Source organism: Choristoneura fumiferana, chromosome 16 (assembly GCF_025370935.1).
Source record: "Choristoneura fumiferana chromosome 16, NRCan_CFum_1, whole genome shotgun sequence".
NCBI lineage: Eukaryota > Metazoa > Arthropoda > Insecta > Lepidoptera > Tortricidae > Choristoneura > Choristoneura fumiferana.
The window spans coordinates 2,347,922-2,373,385 of record NC_133487.1 but is presented as its reverse complement, the minus strand read 5'-3'; the positions used below and the strand labels follow the sequence as shown (position 1 = coordinate 2,373,385).

At 37.8% G+C, this 25,464-nt stretch overlaps 1 protein-coding gene across 3 annotated transcripts in view; it reads right to left on the bottom strand.

Annotated features, from left to right (window-relative positions):
- LOC141436453 (popeye domain-containing protein 1-like) overlaps positions 1 to 20,459 on the bottom strand; it is a 64,047-nt gene extending 43,588 nt beyond the window's left edge. For all 3 annotated transcript variants that reach the window (XR_012452310.1, XM_074099441.1, XM_074099440.1), the window contains exons 1-2: positions 19,589 to 20,459; positions 7,005 to 7,162 (exon numbers count right to left, since the gene is read on the bottom strand). Coding sequence is in view for 2 of the 3 variants with exons in the window: in XM_074099441.1 (XP_073955542.1) it covers positions 7,005 to 7,162; positions 19,589 to 20,083 (653 nt within the window). In the remaining variant the exon portion in view is untranslated. The remainder of the gene's footprint in view (positions 1 to 7,004; positions 7,163 to 19,588) is intronic.
- Positions 20,460 to 25,464: the final 5,005 nt, after the last annotated feature.

Below are 25,464 nucleotides of genomic sequence, written 5' to 3'. Positions count from 1 at the left end.
TAGGAATAGTCAGATCAGACGAAAATTCCTATTGGTTTGTATAAACAAGAGCGCAGCCTAAGGTATCGCAAATATTTGGAACAATTATATTTTTTCTTTTAATTTAATGTGATGAAAAACATTGTATGTCGCACGGGCGGTACTAGAATTACGAGGCTTCTAATAGACTCTCGTTCGTAATTCCTTATTAACCGCCCTTAAGACACAATGTACCATTACAAACCGAAAGCGATGAAAAGGAAGTCAGAGCTTTAGACCTTGATCGTAGATTAAACTTAATTTCACCTAAACGTCCCATAGCCATAAGAGCACGTTCAAACACTGAAACACATTGGCACCGTAATAGGGCAGGCGTCCACTAAACGCGGCTGTAAAACAACATAAACGTGAGTCGGAGCACGCGTGGAATAGGGTACCGCTTTCCGAGGCTGTCGTAATCGGAACGATTTTATACACTGAAGTTAAAACATGTAGGAACGGAAATGCTAATTTTAAAAAGCTGCTGAATGTATCGTTATTTTAAACGGTTAAATTTTGGCTCCAACACTAAGCCAAATGCAAAGTTATGTAACTTCTACCTAAGCTATACTTTACAATGCATAGAATGGATCTTGTTGCTTTTGAATATTTGTTGCTGTGAATTTCTCTGTCTACTCTTTCAACACAGGCCAAAAATCACTTCAGCTGTTTCCAAAAGTTTCTTTTAGATTCAGTATTTAAATAAAGACGTTTAATTTTGATTCAAAGTCCAGGTATGGCTCCAAATATTTTTTCGCACAATAGACTATGAATACGGTGAATACTTACTTATATTAAATTCATTATTCAATCAATGTCGTCATTGCGTCTTTCGTTAGGCCTCTAAAATTAAACAAAAACCGGCCGGCGGATTCGCACACGGAGGGTTCCGGAAATTTTCCACTTTTATGATCAAGGAAAATATTTTTTTTATTCGGGAATCCCATTGTATTGTTAACTTTATTAATATTTTTTCTATTTTTTTTTTGTTATTAGTATTCATTACAATGACATACACTCTCTAAATTTTGTATCTATTTACATTAAGGTTTGAAGGATACATCTTCGTGACAGAAGGAGGAACAGACAGCAGAACCTTGGCGGCCTTTGGGCAAGAAACCCTAAAAAGGCATGGGCGGGCGTGATCGTTTGCTTGCCGTTTACCGAAACAGGTATAAATCTGTTCAAGGCAATCCAGGTGACATGTGGCGGACTGGCAGACCAACATGGTGTCGGGTTGAGCAATACATTGTTAACAAACGAGTTTTAACTGCTAGATGCAAATTTACGACGCTTCCTTCTTTAGGTCCGATGTTATTACGACAGGGCCGAAATGTAATTTGTAAGTTGCAATTGCTCGTGGGTGTTCTTTTACATCATTATCAGTCGACGTCGAAGCAATTACAAATGGTGGTACACTATCCGCGGCCTAAGACTCCGTCTGCGAAGGATTCTTTTATATCCCACGGGAAGTACACAATTATCTGAGTTAATCAACTTTTTCTTGTTTGTTATTCTGTCTCGTTGTCCAAGAGACATAAGAGGGACAGAGTTTCTTAAAAAAACTGTTATTATAATGTATATTACTAATGTGCTTAGGGGATAGTCCGTAGTCCGTCCGTAGTAACTAATGGGCTTTGTAACTACGACAAAAATGTACACTCGATGAATTTTAACCGCTGAAAATATAGAAATAGAAATAGAAATATTTTATTCGCTCTTCGCACATTAAGTATATAAAACACAGAATGAAAATACATTAAAAAATAAATAAAACAATATGCGAAATCGCGAAACGGTCCCGGCTCAGAATAGTGTTGGCCGTGTGACTCTCTTCCGCTGTGACCGCTTGGCGACTTCACGGAAGGCGACAAAAATTAACTAGAAAAAAAAAACAACAAATAAAAATATAGAAACTCTTAATTTCCAAGAGTTGTCCAGAAGACGTAACCATGGCAACGAGGTACAAGAAAGAGTTCAGTTGATCCACCCATCTACGATAAAACAGTCGTATATACTTCCCAGGGTTCAAACCAAATCTCAACTAAAACAGTCGAGTAGTTTGATTGAACGTCAAGAGGTAACAGGCAGACGGACAGACGGACAGGGTTACTTCCGTGTCTTTACATTACACCAGCTTATTCTAATGAGACTTGGGTTAATCTGAACAAAAAATGAACTACATTTTTTTATAGCAAACAAACTGTACAATAAAATCATTAAAAACTGACCTTGACTGAATGACAAACCTGTTTTTAATCTGAACGAGACCTTCAACACTTTCGATTAAAATTATATCGATAATGCATCTTGTAAATGCAAATTGAAGCATTACGAGGGCGGAGTCGATTACGCTGGAAATATGCTTTTTGAATTCGTAATTTAATAAAAACCGTCCCTTTTCGGCGACCAATTTTGAAAGGCGAAACAAACAACAGTATTATGGTAGATAATTTGCGTCAATCGATTACATATTCTATCGTGAAATATAAAACAATACTATCATGTTTTCCTTTACGCTGTTGGTATTGCATAGATACGAGTAAGAGATGTCGCTAAAAGCAAAATAAGATGAATTAAACGATTCTAAATTTAAATGTTTGCTGCTAACGTAGTATTTGAACAGAATTAGGTCGACTAGGCACTTGTTAAAGGGATATAGCACCTGAGGGATTTGTGGTTGGCAATAATCGAGCGAAGGTCAACAAACGATTAGAAGGCTCGTTAGTTGCTATTATTCCTTGACCGCAAATTCTGCTTGCAACGGCATAAAAAATATCAAAAGAATGAATTTTGAAAAAGACTGGTCCGTTGTTGCTTCGTGTTTTTCTTGAAATTTTCAACTTAATGTTAACCAAATCCGAGTCCGGAGAAGTCGGCCGACCGTATTATTAACTTACTCGGAACTCCAAACAAAGACGCCTTATGTGCTATTAGAGAACTTGTTCCCCTCTAATCTAATCTAGGTTGCCCCAACGTCTGGATGTCTGCACTACATGTGTTTCTGCACAAATAGCTTTCTCGGTAATGGTGACGTCATGGTCCACAGATAAAGCTAATCTGTTTGGCAACTCTTTGTTTTTGATCATTTACAAACTGGTTTCGCTAATGAACTAAAATAATTTCCTTGCTCACCCGCGACCTTACGATAGCTAAGCTTATGCAAAATATGCGTGTTCATGCAGTTCCTCCACCTCCACACTGTAAGAACACACACAAATCACACAAACCCATCTATCACCACCACCACACTACACTGACGCGTTTCGAACTCAACCAGAGCTCATCTTCAGAGTGACACAACCGTACACCATGCTACCAGTTGTTTGATTTGTATGTGTTCTTACAGTGTGGAGGTGGAGGAACTGCATGAACACGCATATTTTGCATAAGCTTAGCTATCGTAAGGTCGCGGGTGAGCAAGGAAATTCTTTTAGTTCATTGATATGGACCTCCGCAAAGTAACGCCTGATTCAATAAATGGTAAGAAAACTTGGAACGGGCATCAATTTAGAGTTTTTTTTAATCTGATTTTTAAACACCGAGTACCTACCTAAATTTTTCTCGCAACATTTTGGTTAGGTACGATCAGCCAAAATAAGTGGTCTATCAATTTTTAAACAAGTTCATTTCCAATAAAAATATCCTATATGTCGCTAAAGTCTAACTTTCAAGTTGACAGACACGTCTATTAGCATTATTGTTTTATGGCATGCAAACGATTATCAACTTTAGGGTGGTAGACCACATATTTGGCTAATGGTACATGAGATCTAATCAACGTAGATGTTTTTTTCTGAACGAGGAGTTGTATGTAACTGAATCAACAGCCCCAATTTTTTTTATCAACAATGCTCTTTGGAGCTCGTGTGGCAGTACGGTGGTATATAATATAACTAAAGCCACTAAAGGCAGTATTTTAGTTTCTTCCCAAATTGACTTGGTCCATTGTTTGCTGATTGCTTGCTACCGTACACAATTACGGCACGCGAATAACGACCGTTCCTTTCCAACATGGCACGTCTCTAAGAACTAATCTATTTCCAAAATGGCGTTCGAACCTTTCAGTTTTGCGACCACAACCCGTATGCTTTTGTGTCTACATCAGAATTGTAACCGCAAATCGCGAAAGCGACCCAAATATGAGAAACGCTTAGTTTTAAAGCTGTGTGTGGTAGACCACTATATCGCTTTACTCGTACGAAATTCTGAATCAATTTTGCTACCCTCTGGTTATTACTGTTACAAGTATACATACGATCAAAGTTTTCTCTGGTATATTTTACGACATTACTTTCATGTTTTACGGACTTTGGAGTTAAGTTATACATAACCGTGTGGGATGGAGGGAAGATAACTCTTGGATATTGCCCCGTTCATTTTTCACAAAAGTTATCTCCTAAGTAGCTATAAAAGACTACCTCTTACACAAGCCAAATACACAAGAATTATGTTGTTATATCCCATAATGTTGTTTTCAGTCATCAAATGAGTTTCACTCTTACTGCAATTGAAATAAATTCAGTTCCTTAATGAAGGAGTACGTTCTGACGAATCCTCCAATTGATTGGACATAAATATCCCACCAATAATGTGGATATTCAAAAGGGGTCCATATTTTCTTCAATTTCTTAGGTTCGAGATTTTTATCATGCTACCTACAGCTGTGCCTGTGCGTATTACAGTCGAGATAATGAACTCGCAAAATGTTAATGTTATGCTATGAGTTATGAATGGAGTGTTCATTGAAAGCAAAAGTAAATACAAAAGAGTGGGCAGACAGCGTGCATTATGAAATGGAACCGAAAAGCGTGAAGCAACTCTCGTCGTGTTGGCTTCACTGCAAACTCGTTTTAATGTAGTAAGTATAAACAATTAGTTAAGTACCTATTTAATAAGATATATTCCAAGGCAAAGTCCGTAAACTGTTTTCTGTACAATGATAACTACTTAGTTATTGGAAAGACTGTAATACTGTTAAACTACATTGCCAACGAAACATTAAAACATCCAATTTTGCTCAAAAGCCACACAAGCTCATGATTTTAAACATTACCATTCCAACGTATACTTTCTAGTAGCAAACCGAACCCAATAAACATTGCAGGAAGCAGGATATTGTAGTTATTTCAAAGAGGAATGATGTTTTAAACTAGGTCAACTATATATTTCTCGTCACAATTTTAAAGTATGTAACAGGTCGACCCCGGCTCGCACCTCTGAGTTTTTCGAAATTCATGTGCGGAATTACATTTGAAATTTACCACGAGCTTTACGGTGAAGGAAAACATCGTGAGGAAACCTGCACATACCTGCGAAGCAATTCAATGGTGTGTATGAAGTTCCCAATCCGCACTGGGCCCGCGTGGGAACTACTGCCCAAGCCCTCTCATTCTGAGGGGAGGCCTGTGCCCTGCAGTGGGACGTATATAGGCTGGGATGATGATGATGATGATGATGAACAGGTCGATTGGTAAACGTACATCATAAATTCCGGGATTGGCTAAATTGATGCCGAATAAAACGGTAAGTGCCTCAATTTTCATAATTGTCAGGCAACTGGTTTATGCACGACGGTGTCCGCATAAAACGCATTACGTAATGCACCGGCCCGTTGCGTTGCACGTTGCCCCGCCGAACCCCTTAAGCTGCGAATCCATTAGAGCCTTGCGAACAAAAGCCTAAATATTTTGATTTCCTGCGCAATTTTCTTTTTTTCCCGTAAGAACCACAAAGTATTAGAAAAAAAGATGAAAAAAGATGTGGATGAAATTGGTCAAGTCATTCTGATCTTATGGCGTGACCAAGAGAAATATAGATTAATTCTATAAAACTACTTATGTTTTCGATTGTGGATATTGTTTATTTGTATTGAGTTTATTAGAATACTGAGGAGCATTGAAAATTCACCTTGGATACATCTCAAGTATCTCGAGCAAGAGGTAAATTTTTTGGTAAAGGGTCTAGCAGGCTAAGGTAACAAAAGTCCACTATTGCACCTCAAGTTACAACCAAAATCCCTTGTGGGGGCAACTCTTGTTAGCTTAGCTTGCTAGACCCTTTTCTCTATGTACTATTTTTTAGAATTGTAAATTATGTGGTGTTCAATAAAGAGTCATTGTATTGCATTTTAATGTAACATCGACGCTATTTTTTGACAATAGTAACACAGTCAAAATACCCCAAACACTATGAGTGAAAATCACGAAAGTTTAAAACGTTATAATAGTAACACGGCACTGGTGATTTGTTGTTGCCAGAATACGTAGTGAAAGCTGTTTCTAGTGTTACTACTCAGCCCACTGTCTTGTCTTTTGCAGCTGTAAGATGAGGATAGGCAGCGTCAGTAGCTGCACCCGAATGCAGTCTAGCGACACTGCACCAGCAACAGCGTAGGCAACACTAGCGCTGCCTACCCTTATGGCAATTTTATTATGGGTATTGCCTACCCTGTTCATTGGCGTGCAGTGAGTCAATTCCAGGGTAGGCAGCTGCTAGTTTGCGCTTGCAGCAGCGCGCCAGCCCACCAGTAGGGTAGGCACCACTAGCACTGCTTACCCTCAATGCACGCCCCAGCCTGTTAGGGCCTCTTTATTATTTATTATTATTTATTTTTATTTGACTGGATGGCAAACGAGCAATCTGTAACACATTGAATCTTATACGAGTATCCGCACTGGCGGTAAAAAATCAGTCATCATCATCATCATCCCAGCCTATATACGTCCCACAAAAAATCAGTGATCTGATGCAAATTGAATACGATGTGGTACGGATAAGAATAATATCGCGCGGTAAAAATTCGCACTGCGAAGAGGCCCCTACAGCAGGGTTACTACTACTACGAAACTCGAAGTTCGTATCGTACCGTCCCTCTCGCTCTCGTATTGAATATTATAAGTGTCAGAGGGACCGCACGGCACGAACTTCGAGTTTCGTAGTAGCCCTGCTGGTGTAGATAATGTATCTCGATGTTTCTAACTCACTTGCCAGACAGCACGAGCGAGAGGCTGTCCACTTTGGTGACCTTTTCATGCGCGTACAGCTCGTGGCACTTGAGGTGGCGCACGTTGCGCATGCACATCAAGACGCGCCGGAACTGCCGTCTGGAGACGCGGAGGGGCTTGAAGAGGGCCACATAAACCTGGGACAAAGACGGGGAATATAATAGATAAATAGTTGTCTGTGACGACAATACCTGAGAAGTGAAGGGTTCAAATCTTTGAGACCTTAAGGGCCTACGCTAACAGACTCGGTTTACACGGAGCGGGTGGACCTGGACGCCTATTGAAAAATAGAATGAGCAGCGCTAACTGCACGCGTCGCGTGCGACGGATTTTACTTGTACCCGCGAAGTGCACCCACGCCAGCTAACGTAGGTCCTCAATGGGTTTTAATAAGAGCAGAGACCCGTCTCATACAGCGCTTCTCTATTAGTCTATTAGATAACATGAAACAAGCACAATCGACACCATTTTAGGCTAGTCAAACATTCGCAAAAGCACATTATTTTTTATTATGTAGATAGATATATAAAAGGAGACTGACTGGTATTCTGGATAAATAGTAATTAATCCGGGATACCGAGTCAACACTATTTGCCACACGATTACCGTTGTGCATTGACTGTTTGTTTAACTAAGTAAGACAGCCGGTGACATTACTGGCACTTGAGGTATCCCGTCATAGGCCTCTAGGTTGGCAACGCATCTGCAATACCCCTGGTGTTGCAGATGTTTATGGACGGTGGTGATCTCTTACCATCAGGAGACCCACTCCCCTGTCCATCCCAATAACTACTTACAAGATGAACGTGACCGTCTCGCAGGTTGGAAGTAACAAGCAAGCACCACGCTGTCTTCAATCGTCTGTAACTTTTCGAATAACTTGATTTTCATTCTACTGTAATTAATTAATTTGCGAGTACGATTTCTATAGCGCCAAACTCTTGCTGTTCTAAAACACGCTATTTTGAAACCATCTGGTTACTAAAGTTTGAGTTCATATTTGATGTGTCGCTGACGTTAAACGATGAGACATTTATGCAAAACTAACCCAATTGATTATTGAGCTTTCAACCCCGACCAATCAGACAAGATTTGTACGAACTTTATATTTTAACGAACCATGTGTCAGATCATCATTAGAGCTCCGCGAAGACCTCGCATCATTACGTGAAGTGAATGAACTAATCGTACGATAGCTGCGTCTCGGTCAAAGCTGTGACTCCTAAAGTAATAAGCATGCAAACAGCGACAGCTTCTCCGAGAGCTATTTTTAGTCGAAATGGAAACAAGTCGCCTAATACTAATTCATTATTCAATTCAGTTTCTTTGAATCTGTCTTTTACGTTTTTTCTTACCTCTGACTTCCGAGAACTTTCGGATTGTTTAGGGAAAACATTTATTAACGTGGGATGACAGCTTTAATTGGATACGGCCAGTTATTTTTGATTTGCTTTGTCTCTGCTCTTTCAAGCACTAATGTTTCACCATTCTGATATTTTAAATGACAAATATACAGATGCGCACGTTATGTTTGACAGATAGAGAGGATGCCGTCACAAAAAAATATAAGAAAAATATCAGAGCGTGGTGTAACAGGGCCTAAACGGTGTATTATCATAATAAACGATTATTCAAAACTTCTACGTAAATGCATTTCGAATGCGTCTAAGCGAAAGAGTTTAAGCTTTTAACTCATGCATGCATATTCTATGCGGCCGATTCTTCGCACTGAAAAGGCAAAACAATAGAAGTTTTTAGTGAATGGCTAAATCCGGGACGCCATATTGTTCCGAGCCATTGTAGGTGGGATGCATGTCGAAAAATATTAATCTCGGCCTTACGGAATGGTTCTGTTTACTTCGCCCAAGGAAATATTGCTTTTGGGTGCAACTTATTTTTCCCAGGTCGACGAAGATTTAATAAAAATCTGAGTTTCGTTAGAAGAAATGTGTTTTAAAAAGAATTTTGTTCACTTACTCGCCAGTCCGGTTGGTGGATCATTTTATGGAGGCGCTAGGCTAGGACTAGGAGATCCACCTTGGAAAAAAAATGGGGAAGGCTGCTCCAGAATTTAGACCAATTAATAACATTATGTGATATTTGATTGAAGAATTCTAGTTTCGATGATCATGATCACATATATAACACAATGAGGCTCTAATTCGATCAGCAATTCAATACAACGCCTGTAGATGAATTTCAGCGTATGCCTCATTAACACCAGACCGTTGTAACTCGAGATACATTATCTACACACAATTACACAACGAGAATGAAGCAGACGTCTACTAAACGAAGTATAGATAGCCTTCAGCTTTCAGAATCCTGGCATCATTAAAATATTCTCTTTCATCTGACGTGGATAGTAAATATTTATTTTCATCGATAGCGATCAACATGCAGAAATATAGAGCGGGCGGATATGTGCAAATATTACTATGATTATCTCGAATGTAAAGTTACTCATGGTGAAACAATGTCGGTTCTCAGGCGGTTATTGTATGCTTGTTTGGTTATAGCGTGTTATTGGCTCTTACAGTGTTCTTCGTGTTTTTTTAACAAAGTTTAGGCAAAGCCTTGTTATGGAGACAACGGTAGGAATAATGAATGATTCACTGTCAATTATTTCTTGCTACTTTTTGCTCATGTACGTTCACAATGTTTCCTTGAAATAGTGGAAATGGAGGTTGTTTAGTATATACGAGTAGTATAACCACCTTTGTCCTTTTAGCTTGTTCATAGGACCAACAATTTTAATACCTATTTCGTAATTCTGTAAACATCTTCCTGTGGCTGCATATTATTCATACTAGAGATGTGCATTTCAATTGAACCGTAGAAAATAAAAGAATAACACTAAGGTACTTATTCCGATGCTACTGAACTAATAAATAATGCAAACCGGACCCATGTGATCTCGCGAAATACGTGACTTACATCAATACGATGATTTAATAAATAAATACCGTAACATAATTTATCTAATTCAAGATAGTAAAGCGGAGATGGAGAATTGTACCTACTAAGCAGAAAATTTCTTTTAGTCAGTCCATGAATTTAATACAGGATAAAGAATTGAATGATATTATCAATATAACCGAAGCAACTGTATTATTTGGGTCATTCAACTTTTAGTGTTGTTATTCTGTCCCGTGACTCAGGAGACATCAGAGATTACACTTTGTTAGAAAAATGTTTGCGATTTATACTATTAGCACGCTTAGGAGATGAGCCATGAAGGAATAGCCTTAAAACTCTCGCAATTCCTTACTTTTAGTGGATTTGTACCCCATAAAATCATACTTTTAATAGGTGACTCAGGAGACATTGCAGCCATGGTAATGTCTCCTGAGCTACACTAAAAAGTTGATTGGCCCATTTATATCTTTTGAAATCGTAGCAACAATCAAAATTAATTGCAAAATGAAACCTAGCGGCCAACCTTCACGCGTGAAGACACATACGAAAGTTTAAGGGAAATTTCAAAAGAACATGTAGTAAAGACAGTAGATTAAATTAAATAATAACGCAACTAAAGTTAAGGCGAAAACCTTTACTCAAACATTCAAATGTTGAATGGAATCCAATCACGATTAAACAAGATGGAAGCTTCAAAGTTGCGACAGATCCGATACCCGACCTATTTGTAAGACTATTCAAACATAAATTAAACGCAAACTCGCAAACATTGCAACATGGCCAATGGAAAATCGCGTGATCCATCGCCCGCAAGAGCAACTTCCGAAACGCAGAAAAGCACCTGAGGAAATTGCAGGAGCATGTTGATGTCTCACCCATACTTTGAAAGCACGTAGTTACGAGATACGGAAACGGAACGCATTCACTGTGCCGGTAGTTTAGTAGAGAAAAATCTTACATCACATAAGTACAAAATGTTTGGATTAATTTAAAGTTTTGGTTCTTTTATTTCACTATAGTTAACAAGAAGAGAGATCTCTTAAAGGGTTAAGTTCGCCTTTGCACATCTGATCTGTTCTTGTTATCTGTTAATTTCACGTGTTTTTATCTGAGTGTTATACAATACAAAATGACCGATCAGCCTACTAAAACAGGCACATAGGTATACATTGTGATAGCTTAATGTTTTATTTCAACTTTCGTGATATCCACTTCTAATTATTGCACACCCAGGACATAATATTAATATTCATGACATACATGACATTTATGACATTTATGTTGCCAAAATTATTTCAACGTTTAGGCCACATTTTAGCAACCGTGTTCAATGTTATTCTATCAACATAAGAGTCATGTCATGATTGTGTCCTACGTGTAATATATGATCTACCTATATAAACTAGCCTAGCAATTAGCCAAATACCTATCATTTGCTTCATTTCAATTTAATAAATTCTTGGCAAAACCAAGTGAGGACTTTTATACCAAACTTCAGAAGAAGAGGCAATACAAAGGCAATAAAAAGACAATACAAAACAAGAATTAAAAGTCAGCTAAGATTATTGAAATGTTACGTAGATTGTAGATTACAGCGTACGATTTGCAGCGTTTATAGACGTAACTTCGCAATGTCGTACCATGTTTGTCACTTTTATAATAAGGTCACTGGTTAATGAATGATTCTAACACACGGTGACAAGGTTGCCTTAGTTACTTACCTTTAACTTGGTGCCGTTGCCTAACCAATGAACTTTGAGTGGAGATTTTAATCAGGCTGCTCATTATTTCTGAATTTGGCAAAGGGTTCTAGGTTAAAAGAAAACATAATAGCAATAGCTGTCGAATACCTTATTCATAAAACGTGATTCAATTCAATTTTGTATTACCTAGCTCAGAAGCAGAGAAAAGGGATTAAATGTCTGAATCTTTCTTTCTAATAGATTCTTATAGTATAATCAATCATTAATCATTTTATAGCTGCATACACAACTGTTGTTCATAAAGCTGACGTTAGAGTAAGAAAAACTGGAACAGAAATGCAATGAAAAACAATCGGTTAACACAGCGCAACAATCAATAGAACAATACACAATGCGAACGGGATACTAATGAACATGACCTGACTTCTATAACCGTTTAAATTGAACACAATCCTACAGTAACTGTAGAAATGACGAAGCACGAACATGAATTTTCGATAAAATTAAACCACTCCACGATTCGTCTATTTCTATTGCCCACCAGTAATCAGCGTGTGACAAAAAATCCATTCCATCTACAATTTTACATTAGGAACTTTTACTCCCGACATCAATATGACACTCCGAAAAAATGCCGGCACGCAACGCACCTCCCTAAAACAATTTTGTCATATTTTACTTACATTTCGGAAATAGACTTTCGCCCCAAATTTGCCACAAACAGGAAACTTTTAGTGGCACCTCGTTGCATGTAATCGATTTTGCGACTTGCGCCACCCCAGTACGTTAAATAGCGGAGCGTTATTAAATTTCCATAAACGACAAAGTATTAATTGCTGAGGCAGGTGTTGACGCAATTCTGACGTACTTAACAAACAAAACATTAGACATCACAAATAAGCAAAAACAACAAATAAACAAGGCCGTTACGCACGTGTAACAAACGCTTTGATGATTTTAAAGCGAAAAACGTACAAAAACTTCCTTAATACTTATACATATGCGACAGAAATTATTGAATCGGATTAGCGCTCAATGATCCGTAACAGACCGAAGCATAATATTCAACTTGTGGTTAAATTTCACAGACATGTCTACCCTTCCTTACCCTTTACCCATAGGAGTATATACCTAACCAACCTCCCCCAGGTTAGCGTTAGGGTGCCAAGAGTAATTGCGATGGCGATCCAAATCTACCCTGCGCACCGCTCTGCAGGGTCGCATTTTAAAGTGTAAAATGACGACGTGACGGACCGTAAAATTTGCAGGTATTAAAAATACACGAGCAGGTAAAAGGAAAAAACGTTAAGCCTGGAAGCGTGTATGGCGCCGGCAAACTTAGAAAAAAACCTCGTCGACCACGTCAGGGTATGAAAAAGGTTTGCTTTACACGTTTATGTTAAAGTAAAGATTGGATAAAAAGTATACCTAACTGTGACAGAAGCTGCTTTCGGCTAAGTATTATTCTCGCCATGTTAGACTGTTAATGTACTAGTTCTGCCTCAAATGGAACGTTAGAAATGGAGGCTGCACGCCGCTCCCGTAAATCTAATTTTATCGACTAACTCCACTCAGCCCGATGCCCGCTGCCACATAATTTTGAATGAAATAAAACATGCATTCGCGTTGTTCGTATTTGTATAAGCATGACCGTAATAAACTTTACGAAGTAGTGACCTCTGCCCTTTGCGAATTCTTCTTTCAAGAGTTAGCTGTTTCAATAAGGGTAATGTATATTTTCGTTTTGGCTGAGCCAGGGGGACTTATCATAAGCCCGGGTGCCGGCGCCTAGTTCGGCTGGTCCCAATTATAATATCTACGGACCACGAGGTTTCACGCAAACGATATTGGCTGGCATCGTACTCGGAGTGCATCACTTTTGCATAAAATCGATCGTACCCGCAAACACTTTCCACGTAACGATTGAGCAATGTGCTTGCAAAATATTCGAAACGTGTTAGAGAAATCCGCGTAAAGTAAGGACGTCTGCGGAAAGCTTATCGACCTCTTATGAGCTCGTTGCTGCAGTTTTATTGCTTTCTTCTACGTCAAAATGCTCTAAGGAAACGCATTAGATTTAGAATGTAAAGGCAGTTTATTTGCGAATTAGTTACGAATGCGAACATTAATGTAAACCAGTATGTAAAACTCAAATACAAACACCAAAATCATCTACATACAAATTCTTATATTAATATTAGCATCAATCCTAGAATAAGCAAAGTATAATTGCTTTGCCCTGGCAGGGTCCATGTAGCACTGTGATATTTATAAATAAATAAATATCATGGGACACTTGACACCAATTGACCTAGTCCCAAACTAAGCAAAGCTTGTACTATGGATACTAGGCAACGGATAAACATACTTATATAGATAATTACATATTTAAACACATATTAAACATCCAAGACCCGAGAACAAACATTCGTATTATTCATACAAATATCTGCCCCGGCCATCCAGGCTCTTACCACTTGGCCATCCAGCCGTCAAATATTTATTTGTCATCTCATAATACCATGGTTGAGACGAATAAATGAATATGAATCTAATGTCATTTAGGAGTTGATTCCATCGAAAGCGAAAGTATCTTGAGAATAATAAAAGAATTGATGAATAAGGATTTCTAAAATGTTCACGCGAAAAGCCAACAAAACTAGCATCGCAACAAAAATAAAACAAGATAAAGGACTCGTCGAGTGAATACAAATGGCAGAAAGGAAAACAATCGAGAACATTTGCGGGGATGTGTGTAAACCCACTGCATATAATAGTGATCCCCGTCCCGCGTGTGACGTCACCGCGAGGGCGTTCACACCGTCTTGCCCCACTAACCCGATCCCCTGAAAGGCTCGTAGACTGAACCCTGTATTACCAAACAATTTAAGGTCTAAACTACAATCACATCATACTCAAGCTTCACTTAGCAACTTAGGAAAAGGTGACGTGATAAATGACAGAGCCATTTAGAGGCGCCATTAAGTATTTCAAGCACGAACCCATAAATTAAGATATGACTGCAGTGACGCGTAAATTAAGCTCACAACTTTGCTTTTAAAGTGGCGCGGCGATGCGATGAAATGCAAGTGGTTTAACGCAATCAATAACCAAAAAGCTAATGGCCTAATGGGAATATACAAGCTCTAGTAGTGCTCATCTGCTTTTACCCGACTGCAAGGAGTGGTAATGTTTTTTAGAAGTTTCATTGCAATCTTCTTAAGTGGCGGAAATCTGGGCTAGCAGTTTTTAATTCATGCAAATGCCTTGAGGTTTACGGCACGAATTTGGGTAACATGCAACTAGGAGGAGCGCACGCGAAACAAAATTCTACATAAGGGTATGAATGCAGTGCATTCAAGAAAGGTTCCTTAGTCGTTAGCCAAAGAAACAACTAGAGCAAATATAAGAAGATTTAAGTTGAAAGATGAGAAGATACTTTTTAATAAAACAGAATGATTGATTGAATACAATCTCGCGCTGACAAGGGATAAATAATAATAAAACCTGAGCCATTTTTGACTCGCTAACACCAATCTCGTTTAACCTTCTTGAAGGCTGATGAAGGAATCGACTTCGATAAAAAAACAATTAGTAGCGAAACGGTGGTTAGCAGGAACATAATTACTGAGACAATGCTGTCGCCCGTGTGTAATACACACTTGAGGCAATACTGGATTTGAATACGACGAAACTGCGGGCCAAGTTTGAAGAGGGCGCGACGTACCAGATGATTATGATGACGGGTAAGAATGTCATTCTGAAAGGTTAATGAATGCCTTATGTTTTTTAGGTTACATCAAATTCTGCGCGTTTTTCATAAACAAAATAGCTGTGATTGAATTTAATCTATTACAGTAAGGTCCTATCTTGTATCTGAAACCTTTTGACAAGAAAAGTCCTAGTCCTTTGTAGCCTAGTTTTGGTAAAAAAGGCTTAATTAAACATCGTTTAAATCTCATCCGTACTTTACGGCGTAAGTAAAGTTCACGAATATATTTCCGTCTGTATGTAAGGTGAAGAAATCAGCGATGTCACCAAGATATTTATCAAATCAAAGAAGCCTGTTCAACTATCGGTTTATTCTCAAAGGGCGGGCGAAGTTTCACCGCATCAACGTGTCTTTCGAAGTTCCCTATAGTTACTTTCAGTGGTCACTAAAGCGTTTTCTTCTTGATATTATATTTCCTTTTATATCGGTGTTCATTCCTGTGCTTAGTGATTTTTGATAATTATCTTGTTGGGTATTATACTCTTTATTTTTACTTTAGTAAAATGTTTTCAAGGATTATGTTGTCACGTCCAAAAATATGTAGCGTTTTTGCTATACAACTCGTTTCGAATGCTGCTGATAATTCCGTATCTCATTTTCTTTTCCTTGTGTTTCTTTTCTGCATTCGCGTGTAATTCTATTCTACGTTTGTTTATGTGCGTATTTAAAGACTTCTTTTTTATTTATCGATTCTACAACAAACATTAGGTTCTCCCCATAAATTACAACGGATTCACCATTAACTTAATCCACGCAGATCGAACCGGGGGAGGACGACACCAAGCGCGTGCCGTGTCTATCACCTTTCGAAACCAACGTGATTTTTTTTATACCACGTCGGTGGCAAACAGGCATGCGGCCCGCAATTTGATTTGTTAGATCAATTTCCCAAAATCGTTATTTCCTAATAGCAAAATTTCCGTTCGCATTTTTTCGCGAATGATTTTTTCACACTATGGCTTTTTACTGAAGCTTATTTTCACAGTAGCTTTTTTCCAATCAGAATCGACACAGACACAGTGTTGACTGAGCGGAGCTCCTACTTTTGTGTAGTTTTGGCCCTTCGGGCCGATATAAACTTAACATAACCTAAACCTAGGAGATGGCGGGACGATCTGGACATGTCCGCAAAGGACTGGCCTGAAATTGCGTCAGAACGAGAGTTGTGGAGGTCAAGAGGGGAGGCCTTTGCCCAGCAGTGGGACACTATACAGGCTATTTAAAAAAAAACCTAAACCTACCTATGTTTCTGTGTCGATTCTGATAGGGAAAAAACGCTACTGTGAAAATAAGCTTCAGTAAACAAGCATATTCGGAAAAAGCATTTGGGGAAAAAATGCGAACGGAAATTTTGCTAAGTACTAGGAAATAACGATTTTGGGCATTCGACCTAACAAACAGCAATTTTAGGTAATCTATGCATCGTGAATAAGAATTGGAGGGAAACGCGGCGGCTTAAGATAGGTTGGATAGAACGCGCACGTTTTTAGGTATTTTCTTAGTATTACTAAAACAAATATATATTTTAAAATGTAACGTATATACGTGACAGAAAACACCTAGTATTCTTATCATTCAAAAACTCATGATGACTAATGACCTGCCACGCAATATTTACGCCATACATAAGGGTTTATTTTGTTTTTAGAGACGACTTTGGGACTTTTATCTATCGAACGAACTACAAGTATTCGTGTTTCTACAGTGTATGATTTATGTAAAATAAATCCTCAAACATCTTACATATGGGTTTCAAAACTAAAGCTTTACTAGTAATGATACAGCAAGGGACTAAATGAATGCAAGAAATGCGCTAGAAGCTCGGCGCGCTCTTAAATCTTTGGGCATAGCTTTACATAATTTACTAACAGCTTTAGACCTAATTCTGTAATGAACTGAAGTGCATTTTAATTATCGTGTATTGGGGGCTCATTCATCATTCGCGTATCAATTGCAGCTGATACCGTGAAGGCCAGCCAGGGACGGATTTCCCAATAGCCCGAGTAATGGGGTTAGTACAAGGACCTACGCTAGCTGACTCGGTTTGCACGGATCGTGTGGACGCCTGTTGAAAAATACTATGAGCAGCGCTAACTGCACGCGTCGGATTTTACGTGTACCCGCATCCGCCAGGCGTGCGCCCACGAAGTGCACCCGTGCCAGCTATAGAGGTGAGGCGTATTTACTGGAATAGGTTTTTGGAATAGGTTTTGGCTTGGACGCGTGAGTACGCGTTCTCGCCCGTGATTCTTTTAGCGTACGAGTATTTAGGAGTACGGCGGCTGACAACGTTCCGCCAACTTGAAAACTAGCATTTATGTACACTTTTTAAATGAAAATTTTATAAAAATTGCTGACAATCCTAAGCCTGTACAAAGTATGAACGGAAGTTTTAAGTCGGTATTTAATATATAAGTTAAAATTAAACAAATATGAAGTGTGAAACTACTAAAACTATTACGGTGTATACGCAATTACGGGAGCGCATTTACGGGAATCATTTTGTTTACGCAATGAGTCAATTAAGTACTCGTAGATACTCGTGGACCTAGTCTTTGGATCTAGTCTTTTTGTGGACGCGTACTCGCAAGACTCAGTCCGCGTTTTGCTTAGTACGTCTCACCTCTAGCCAGCTAGCGTAGCTGCGTAGGACCTAAGGGCCGGTGGATGCAAGTGCCGAGTTGACGTTCATTGTGGCGTTCTAAGGAGGAGCCCTTTGTTCAGCAGTGGACGTCTTCCGGCTGATGATGATTATGTATAATGAGTAGATGAAGGGGCCGGGCTTAGGGCGGCAAAATTTCGGGAATAGTCAAAAGTTACTGTTTTTTTTCTTTGTCACATTCACATCCTCTGTAAATGTTAAGAGCTCGAAAAAAATAAAATAATAATCTAATGCTAATGTCGTAAAAAAGGCACGCACGGAGATTACGATTATCAAAAGTTCCATCGAACTGCATCTTGGCTAACTATGTAGTTTATTCCAAGATTGCATTGCAGATTGCGGGGGGGGGTAAAAATTTAAAAGCATTAGGCTTACCTAAATAATTATATAATGTTTATTATTAACTACCTACCACATTATTTCTTATTTCATAGCCATATTTTAAAATAAAACCGGTTTTAGTAACCCATCACATATTTTTAAAATTATTTATTACTTACTACTGTTTTTTTGTTAAATCATTTGAATGAACAAAATTAATGTTGGTATTTTATTCAAACAATAAATATTGATAGCAGCCATAGTCACAATACACATATTGTGACTACATCATGATAATTATTTTATTTTTATGATTAAACATTAATAATTATTTCTCGAAAGTTGGGAAAATTGACCTTGAACCGTGATAAGATTGTGTTATCACAAACCACTTGAAATATGCAAATGGTTGTGTTTACCTTGGTATTAACCACCATTTTGGCAAATAAATCAAATAATAGAGTCATATGGGTATGTAATTGAAAAAAACCTTTTCCAGTTGAAAGTAAAAAGGTTAAACATCATCATCATCATCCTATCAGCCGAAAGATGTCCACTGTTGGACATAGGCCTCTGCCAAGGCTCTTCACAAAAGGTTAAATAAGTGTCTATAAAAACTTAATTAAACCATAAACATATTTTTTTTCTTTTAATTTAGGGAAGGAGTCAAGTAAAAGGGTCACCTGATGGTAATGATAAGTAAAAATTCAATTCAATTCTCTGAATAACTGAAAGTAGTTTTTTTTTTCTTTATTAGACTGGATGGCAAACAAACAGTGGGTCTCCTGATGGTAACAGATCACCACCACCCATAAACATCTGCTGGTAACATCTAGATGAAGCTGGTAAGTAGCATAACATGCTGTGCAAGCTGATTTCAAAGGAAAAGTAATGTCAAACTCTATTAAAAAAATTACTAAAAATATTGGTCCAGGTGGTGAGTAGCTATCGGTTATCGTTTGATAATGGAGTAGGGACTGGGGGGCCCCTGGGGAAGAGGGGCCTGAGCCGGGAGTCTAATGAAAAAATTAAAACTGAGTATGAGAAAAAAGTTTGGGAACCTCTTCTAGAGATCTTCATTTTAGCCTCATCACACCTGATGGTAAAAAGGGGGAAAATTCTGACTATAAGTTCAAGAGGTTACAAATATTTGCTGAACAAAAACCAAGTACATCAAAATGCTCACCTCTTCAATGTCCTTGTGAAACTTGATTGGCCTCATCAAATAGAATTGGACAGAGAAATACACAAAGTTTATAGCAACAAATGCACTGTTCCACAACACAGCATCAAAGTAGCACTCAATACTCCACGCCCATAACCACGAGAACGTACAGCCGAGGATCAGAGCCACTCGCAGCCATATCAGGCCGGTTGGAGTATGCGGCGCCAGGAAAGAAAGAAGAAAAAAAACATTGGCCACTTGGAAAAATACGTGGTTGATCGGCCGCCATTTACTGCAGTGGTTCAAGTACATATCCCACATCGAAGGGCGGTCCTGTACAGTCACATTGACCAGGTCGTGACCCTGGGAACCGGCTAGTTTCGTGGTCTCTAGGAGCCCCATGTCCCGGGCGGGAGGCGCCGCCTCGGTGACGTCACTGGCCGTTGCCGGCATGTCCGTGGTAACATTCTGCAAGCCCGTCACCATCCCGATCACTAAGGCACTTATAATCAACATGGTCCCACCGCGCGCGCACTGCACCCCGATCGGACTTTAACATCGAAATTACCGCGGGTACCATTAACATTTGACTGTTTTTCTCACCCCACTCGCGAGCGAACACACACTGATTTTATACCCAAAAAAACATTAAGATTTATTTACGATTTGCGTGACTTATTTTATGCTAAAATAAAATAAGAACGTAAAACTTTTTGAGAGAGAAGGACTAAAGCGGAAACGCCACACAGGTAGCTATAACTGTGCTGAAGGTTTAAATTAATTTAAACGTATTTATAATTAAAATGCCTTCAAGAGTCCAAAATAAAACGTTAGAAATAAGTAAAGCAAACAATCAAAGCTTCACATGACAGCACTGAATCGAACTGACAGAAATCATAGACTAACTAATAAAAGAGCCATAGCCAACTAGAGCATGCGTGTAGTGAAGTTCACGACTTTTTACATTACTTTTTGATACATTCCAAAAATTTAAAAATTTCAACAGTGTTGGTTGCTGAATTTTCCATTCATTCCTTTTTATTTATAACTTGTTTATAACTTATATATTCCCCTCTCGTAAGTCATTGAAGTTTTTTTTCTTTCTACAATAGTGAAAAAGTCCTATTGGTTACGTTCATGAAGAATGCTACGCTGAAAAAAAAATGACAGGCAAGCGCTTTTTGCTAAAACCTAAGATGAAGGATCCAAGTTAAAACTATTGAAATTACACTAATAACTTTTTTTTATTACATGCTATTAAATGAATATTTTGCCATCCACGTTTTTCATAATGTACTGAGTTTATAACGCACTTTAAGAACACTAAACATGACATTATGGTTGTCAAAACCAGCTGAGGTTATGTTTGTCGAAAAGCCTCCAACCAAAACAAATTACATAAAAAAGAATACAAATATCATGAATTAGATCATTCATCGGCGGTTTAATAAATATTCAAATATGGCTGTGCCATGTGAGATGTTACTACATCCGGAACTTCTAACAAATGAACAATTAATTCACGTAATTCACGAAGTAATTATGTGAACGTTTTATCAATAATATTGTTTACTATTTTTCGTTATATGTGCGTGCCATTACACTTTTCACTCTTTTCCAGCGACATTTGAGAGTGCCTAATCTCGATAATATGCCAAGAGACGAGTTACTGGAAATTTTTCATCAGTTTTGTGTGCCCTATGGTCAGAGGAGGTACAGAGACACTGGTAGAGGCAAAGTATTAAACAAATCACGTCCAATGAGCCCACAAGGGAACCAAAACATGACGGTTCATGACAATAGAAAATCGGCACGTTCTGATTACTTTGAGAGGGTCAAACCACCCCCTGATCTGTTGGCTGGACATATGAAGAGGATTAAGCTGGAAAATAAAATAAATGAATGCCATTTAAAAAGAAAAATGTCAATTGACTCAGTATGTACTACCTTTAATTTGTATTTCAATACCAAATGTATAACTTTAGAAGAGTATAATATTCTTACTGACAGACCGACATGCATTGGAGCTTATCTCATCTCAGCCTACATATGTCCCACTGTATGGCACAAACTTCTTTTAGAATGAGAGTGCTTGGGGCATAGTTTCCATGCGAGTCCAGTGAGGTTTATAAACTGCACACACTATTCAATTTATTGCCTTATGTTTTCCTTCACCATAAAGCTATGTCAAAATTCAGATGTAAATTTACATGTAAATATCAAAAACTAGTAAACTAGTAGCCTACCACAGCTGTTAAAAAAATGGAGCTAGAAATTTGAAGTTTGGTAGACATACAGTTGGGGAAACTAAATTGCGTATGAGAGTGGAACCTTTCCTTGTTTGTTTAAATTAGTCTGTATCGAAAATACAAACTGAAATATAGATGCACAGAAAAACCAGAAAAATAAGACCAGCGCTGGGAATCAAACCCAGGTCCTCGGCATTCCGTGCCATGTGCTATACCGCTACACCACCGCTGAACAAAAAGTAACAAAAAATTTGGAATTGAAATAAAAAATACAAAAAGATTCCAAAAAACCAATCTCTCCATTATTGAATCAAAATACTAAATAACAACCATATCCTACTATTTTTGCATTGATACTGATTTCTTTTAATTTAATTTTTTTTTTAGTAACACCTTTTACTATTGATTTTCAGATCACCCCAGCAACATACAGTCCACCTATGAAAAAAGAAAGAAAACCCATAACTTGGCCCTAACAGTACAAACAATACGGTATTTGACTATTTTGTATATGTTTTATAAATTAAAACTACACAATGCCTGTTATCGAATAGAACAACAATTTTTAAGCTACCCTTACAAATAACAAAGTTATAAAGGTTTGAAATTCAAGATTAGACAGAGAAAGGCATACTGGCATAAGACCTCACACGCCAGTACCGTACCGCCATACTTGCTGCATAGATAAAAGCGTTTGAGAAAGAGACAGGTATATAGATTTTTCAAAAAATCACTATAAATCCAATTTTCAACCGATTTAAATTTTCTCTTCGCTAAATACTATCTGTATGTCTATATTTTCATAATAATATTAAGATATGGCAAAATCAGGAGTTGTCAAATACCGTATTACAGCAAAATAGATTGTGAGAACCAAGCCTTGAATAACTTGGTATTGATTTTAGGCACTTGATAAGAAACCTATCCTACACTTACTCATAAAATTCAGCAAGCCAACTTTACTGTAGTACACCATGTCATAAAATTTTCAGAATTAAGTTTAACTTCCCAGGCCACATCAGTATTTATCATAACAACAGCCAGGATTAAAATATAACAAGAGCTGTTACATTAAGGGGCTGTTTCACCATCCATTGATTAGTGTTAACTGACGGTTAAATGTGATGCCGTCTCCGTCTATTCGAACAAAACAAATAGAGACGGCATCACATTTAACCGTCAGTTAACACTAATCAATGGATGGTGAAACAGCCCCTAAATATATTGACCCGGATAACTCACATCTTAAATCGAGTTTACAAGAGTTGTTATTATAGCTGCACAATGATAATGATAATTTTGTTTTTAACTTGTGTAGATTCATGGCCTGGCCATGTACAATTTTCAGTATGTATCTACCTGCATTAATATCTACCACATTAAAAAAAATTGCATGCAAAATACAGTCATATAGATACTTATGCATGCTTTGTGTGTCAGATATTGTAGATGCTGGTGATTTTTACACCAGCAATTCTCATCTTTTTTGGCGGGTAAACTCATTTGGTAAACTAAAATTTGTAAGTGGAAAAACTTGACATAAACCTTTTCAGGGAAATTGTATTCTGAAAACCCTTCAAGTAATTATCTTGTGTGATAAGAAATTTTGCGGAACCCTCGCTTCACGGAGTCCTGTGGCGCGAAACACGAACTTTTGCAATAAATTCCTTCTCATTGGCATAAACCACATTAAGTAGATTTTTTTCTAGTTAAATGAAATATTTAGAATTTTAAGTAGGTATTTTGGGAAACCACTAAAAAGTGTACCTATAATGAAAAATAGTATTTTAAGATGTATTTTTTTTAAGTTATTTTGACAGTAATTATTACAATGATTAATTTAATAGTGTCACAAGTTTGTTATTGTTTAGAATTGTTTGACATTCATTTATGAATCAATTGCTTTTTAATATTACGTGTAATAAGCACGGATTTATATTGCAGTGGATGGTGGAAGTACTGCGAAATGTATGAGAACTGAGGTTATCAATTTTTAATACGTCATTGGGATTGGGACTTTTTTTTCGAAAATATGTAGGTACATTCTGCCGGCTGCCTGTATTTAAATTACGCAGATTTATACATATCGCCATTTATACTTTTGTTAAAGGTGTCAAAGGTCTGTTCAAGTGTTCATTTATTACAATAGGTACATTTACTACCGGTGCTTCATCAACTATGCTTCACCATATGCATGCAACTAGAATAGGTAAATAACTTAGCAATTGTGTTATAGTAAATCGAATCACAACTAGTGAAATACTTGTTATTGAGTAGGTAGTTTCAGTAGCAATTTGTGATCTCCCTCATCAGTTCCATTTCTTATATGCACGAGTTACTACAAATTTTTACACATTAGTATATGAGGAGTGTCCTCGATTTGGTGTTGATGGAACCAAGTGTTACATTTCAACAAAAAAAAAATGGGTTTAATATTTGTTTAAACAACAGAATTCTGAGGTAACAAGCAAAAAAATAACTCCGAGTTTTTTGAAGTCTGTTAAAAATTAGGACATATTTATGTTATGACTTATGACACGACGAGCATCATTCGTTTAAATATAGGTCCGGTATAAAATCTACGAAAACTTAGGGCTGGCGCATACATACAACTTATGTACCTATGTATGATGTATGTATGCGCTAGCCCTTAAGCTACAAAACTTATCACACGAGACGAGTTGGATATAGCGCCGCAAGCGCATGGGTAACCTTTAGCAGTGTGTGTGCGCTTTCATGTGTGTAATAAAATAAAGTAGTACATTTTAGTTGTAAGTATACTTTTTAAGAGAAATTACACGTTCACGTATCCATTACGTGATGAAACAACAATACAAGCAATTCTATTTTATACCCACTTTCTATGGTCTAATTGACGTGTCAGATATTATTTCCGATGACTACTTACCTAGTTGAGATTTAATTTTAAGTTTAAGTAGGTATGTAAAAGTAATCAAGCGTATTTTTTTACAACGACTTCCTAAAGGTCCACTTCCAATAAAGCAGAGAGGAGTTAGTTTGCACATCTTCACTTTTACAGGAGCGCGCCCTTACATAAACTAACTCTTATGTGTGAGCATGAAATAAAACTGTAAGTTATAAAAAATATTTTTTATTTCAAACGTTCGTTGATATCTTTCCTTTACCTATTTATGCCGAATATATGCAGGTGGTAGGACCTTGTGCAAGGTCCGCCCGAATCGCTACCACCCGGATCCTACCGTGAAGCAACAGTTGTGTTTCGGCGTGGAGAGTAAGACAGCCGCTGAAATTACTGTTACTTGAGGTATCCCATCTTAGGCCTCTAGGTTGGCAACGCATCTGAAATACCCCTGGTGTTGCAGATGTTTATGGGCGGTGGTGATCTCTTACCATCAGGAGACCCACTTGCTCGTTTTCCATCCAGTAAAAAACAAAAATAAAAATAAATATACATTTACCTAGCAGCAAGATAGAACAATCCATTAAGTTAGTACCTACTTGCATGAAATACCTACACAAGGCAAAGATAGTCGGATTTCAGAACCTGAGCGACTGAATTTTGGTCGGACTAAAATTCGATAACTAACACGCTTTTTCCCAGGGATAAAGCCGTTTTCGGAATTCCCGAAAAAATATACACAAGAATTTCTTCTTTAAAGGCATTAG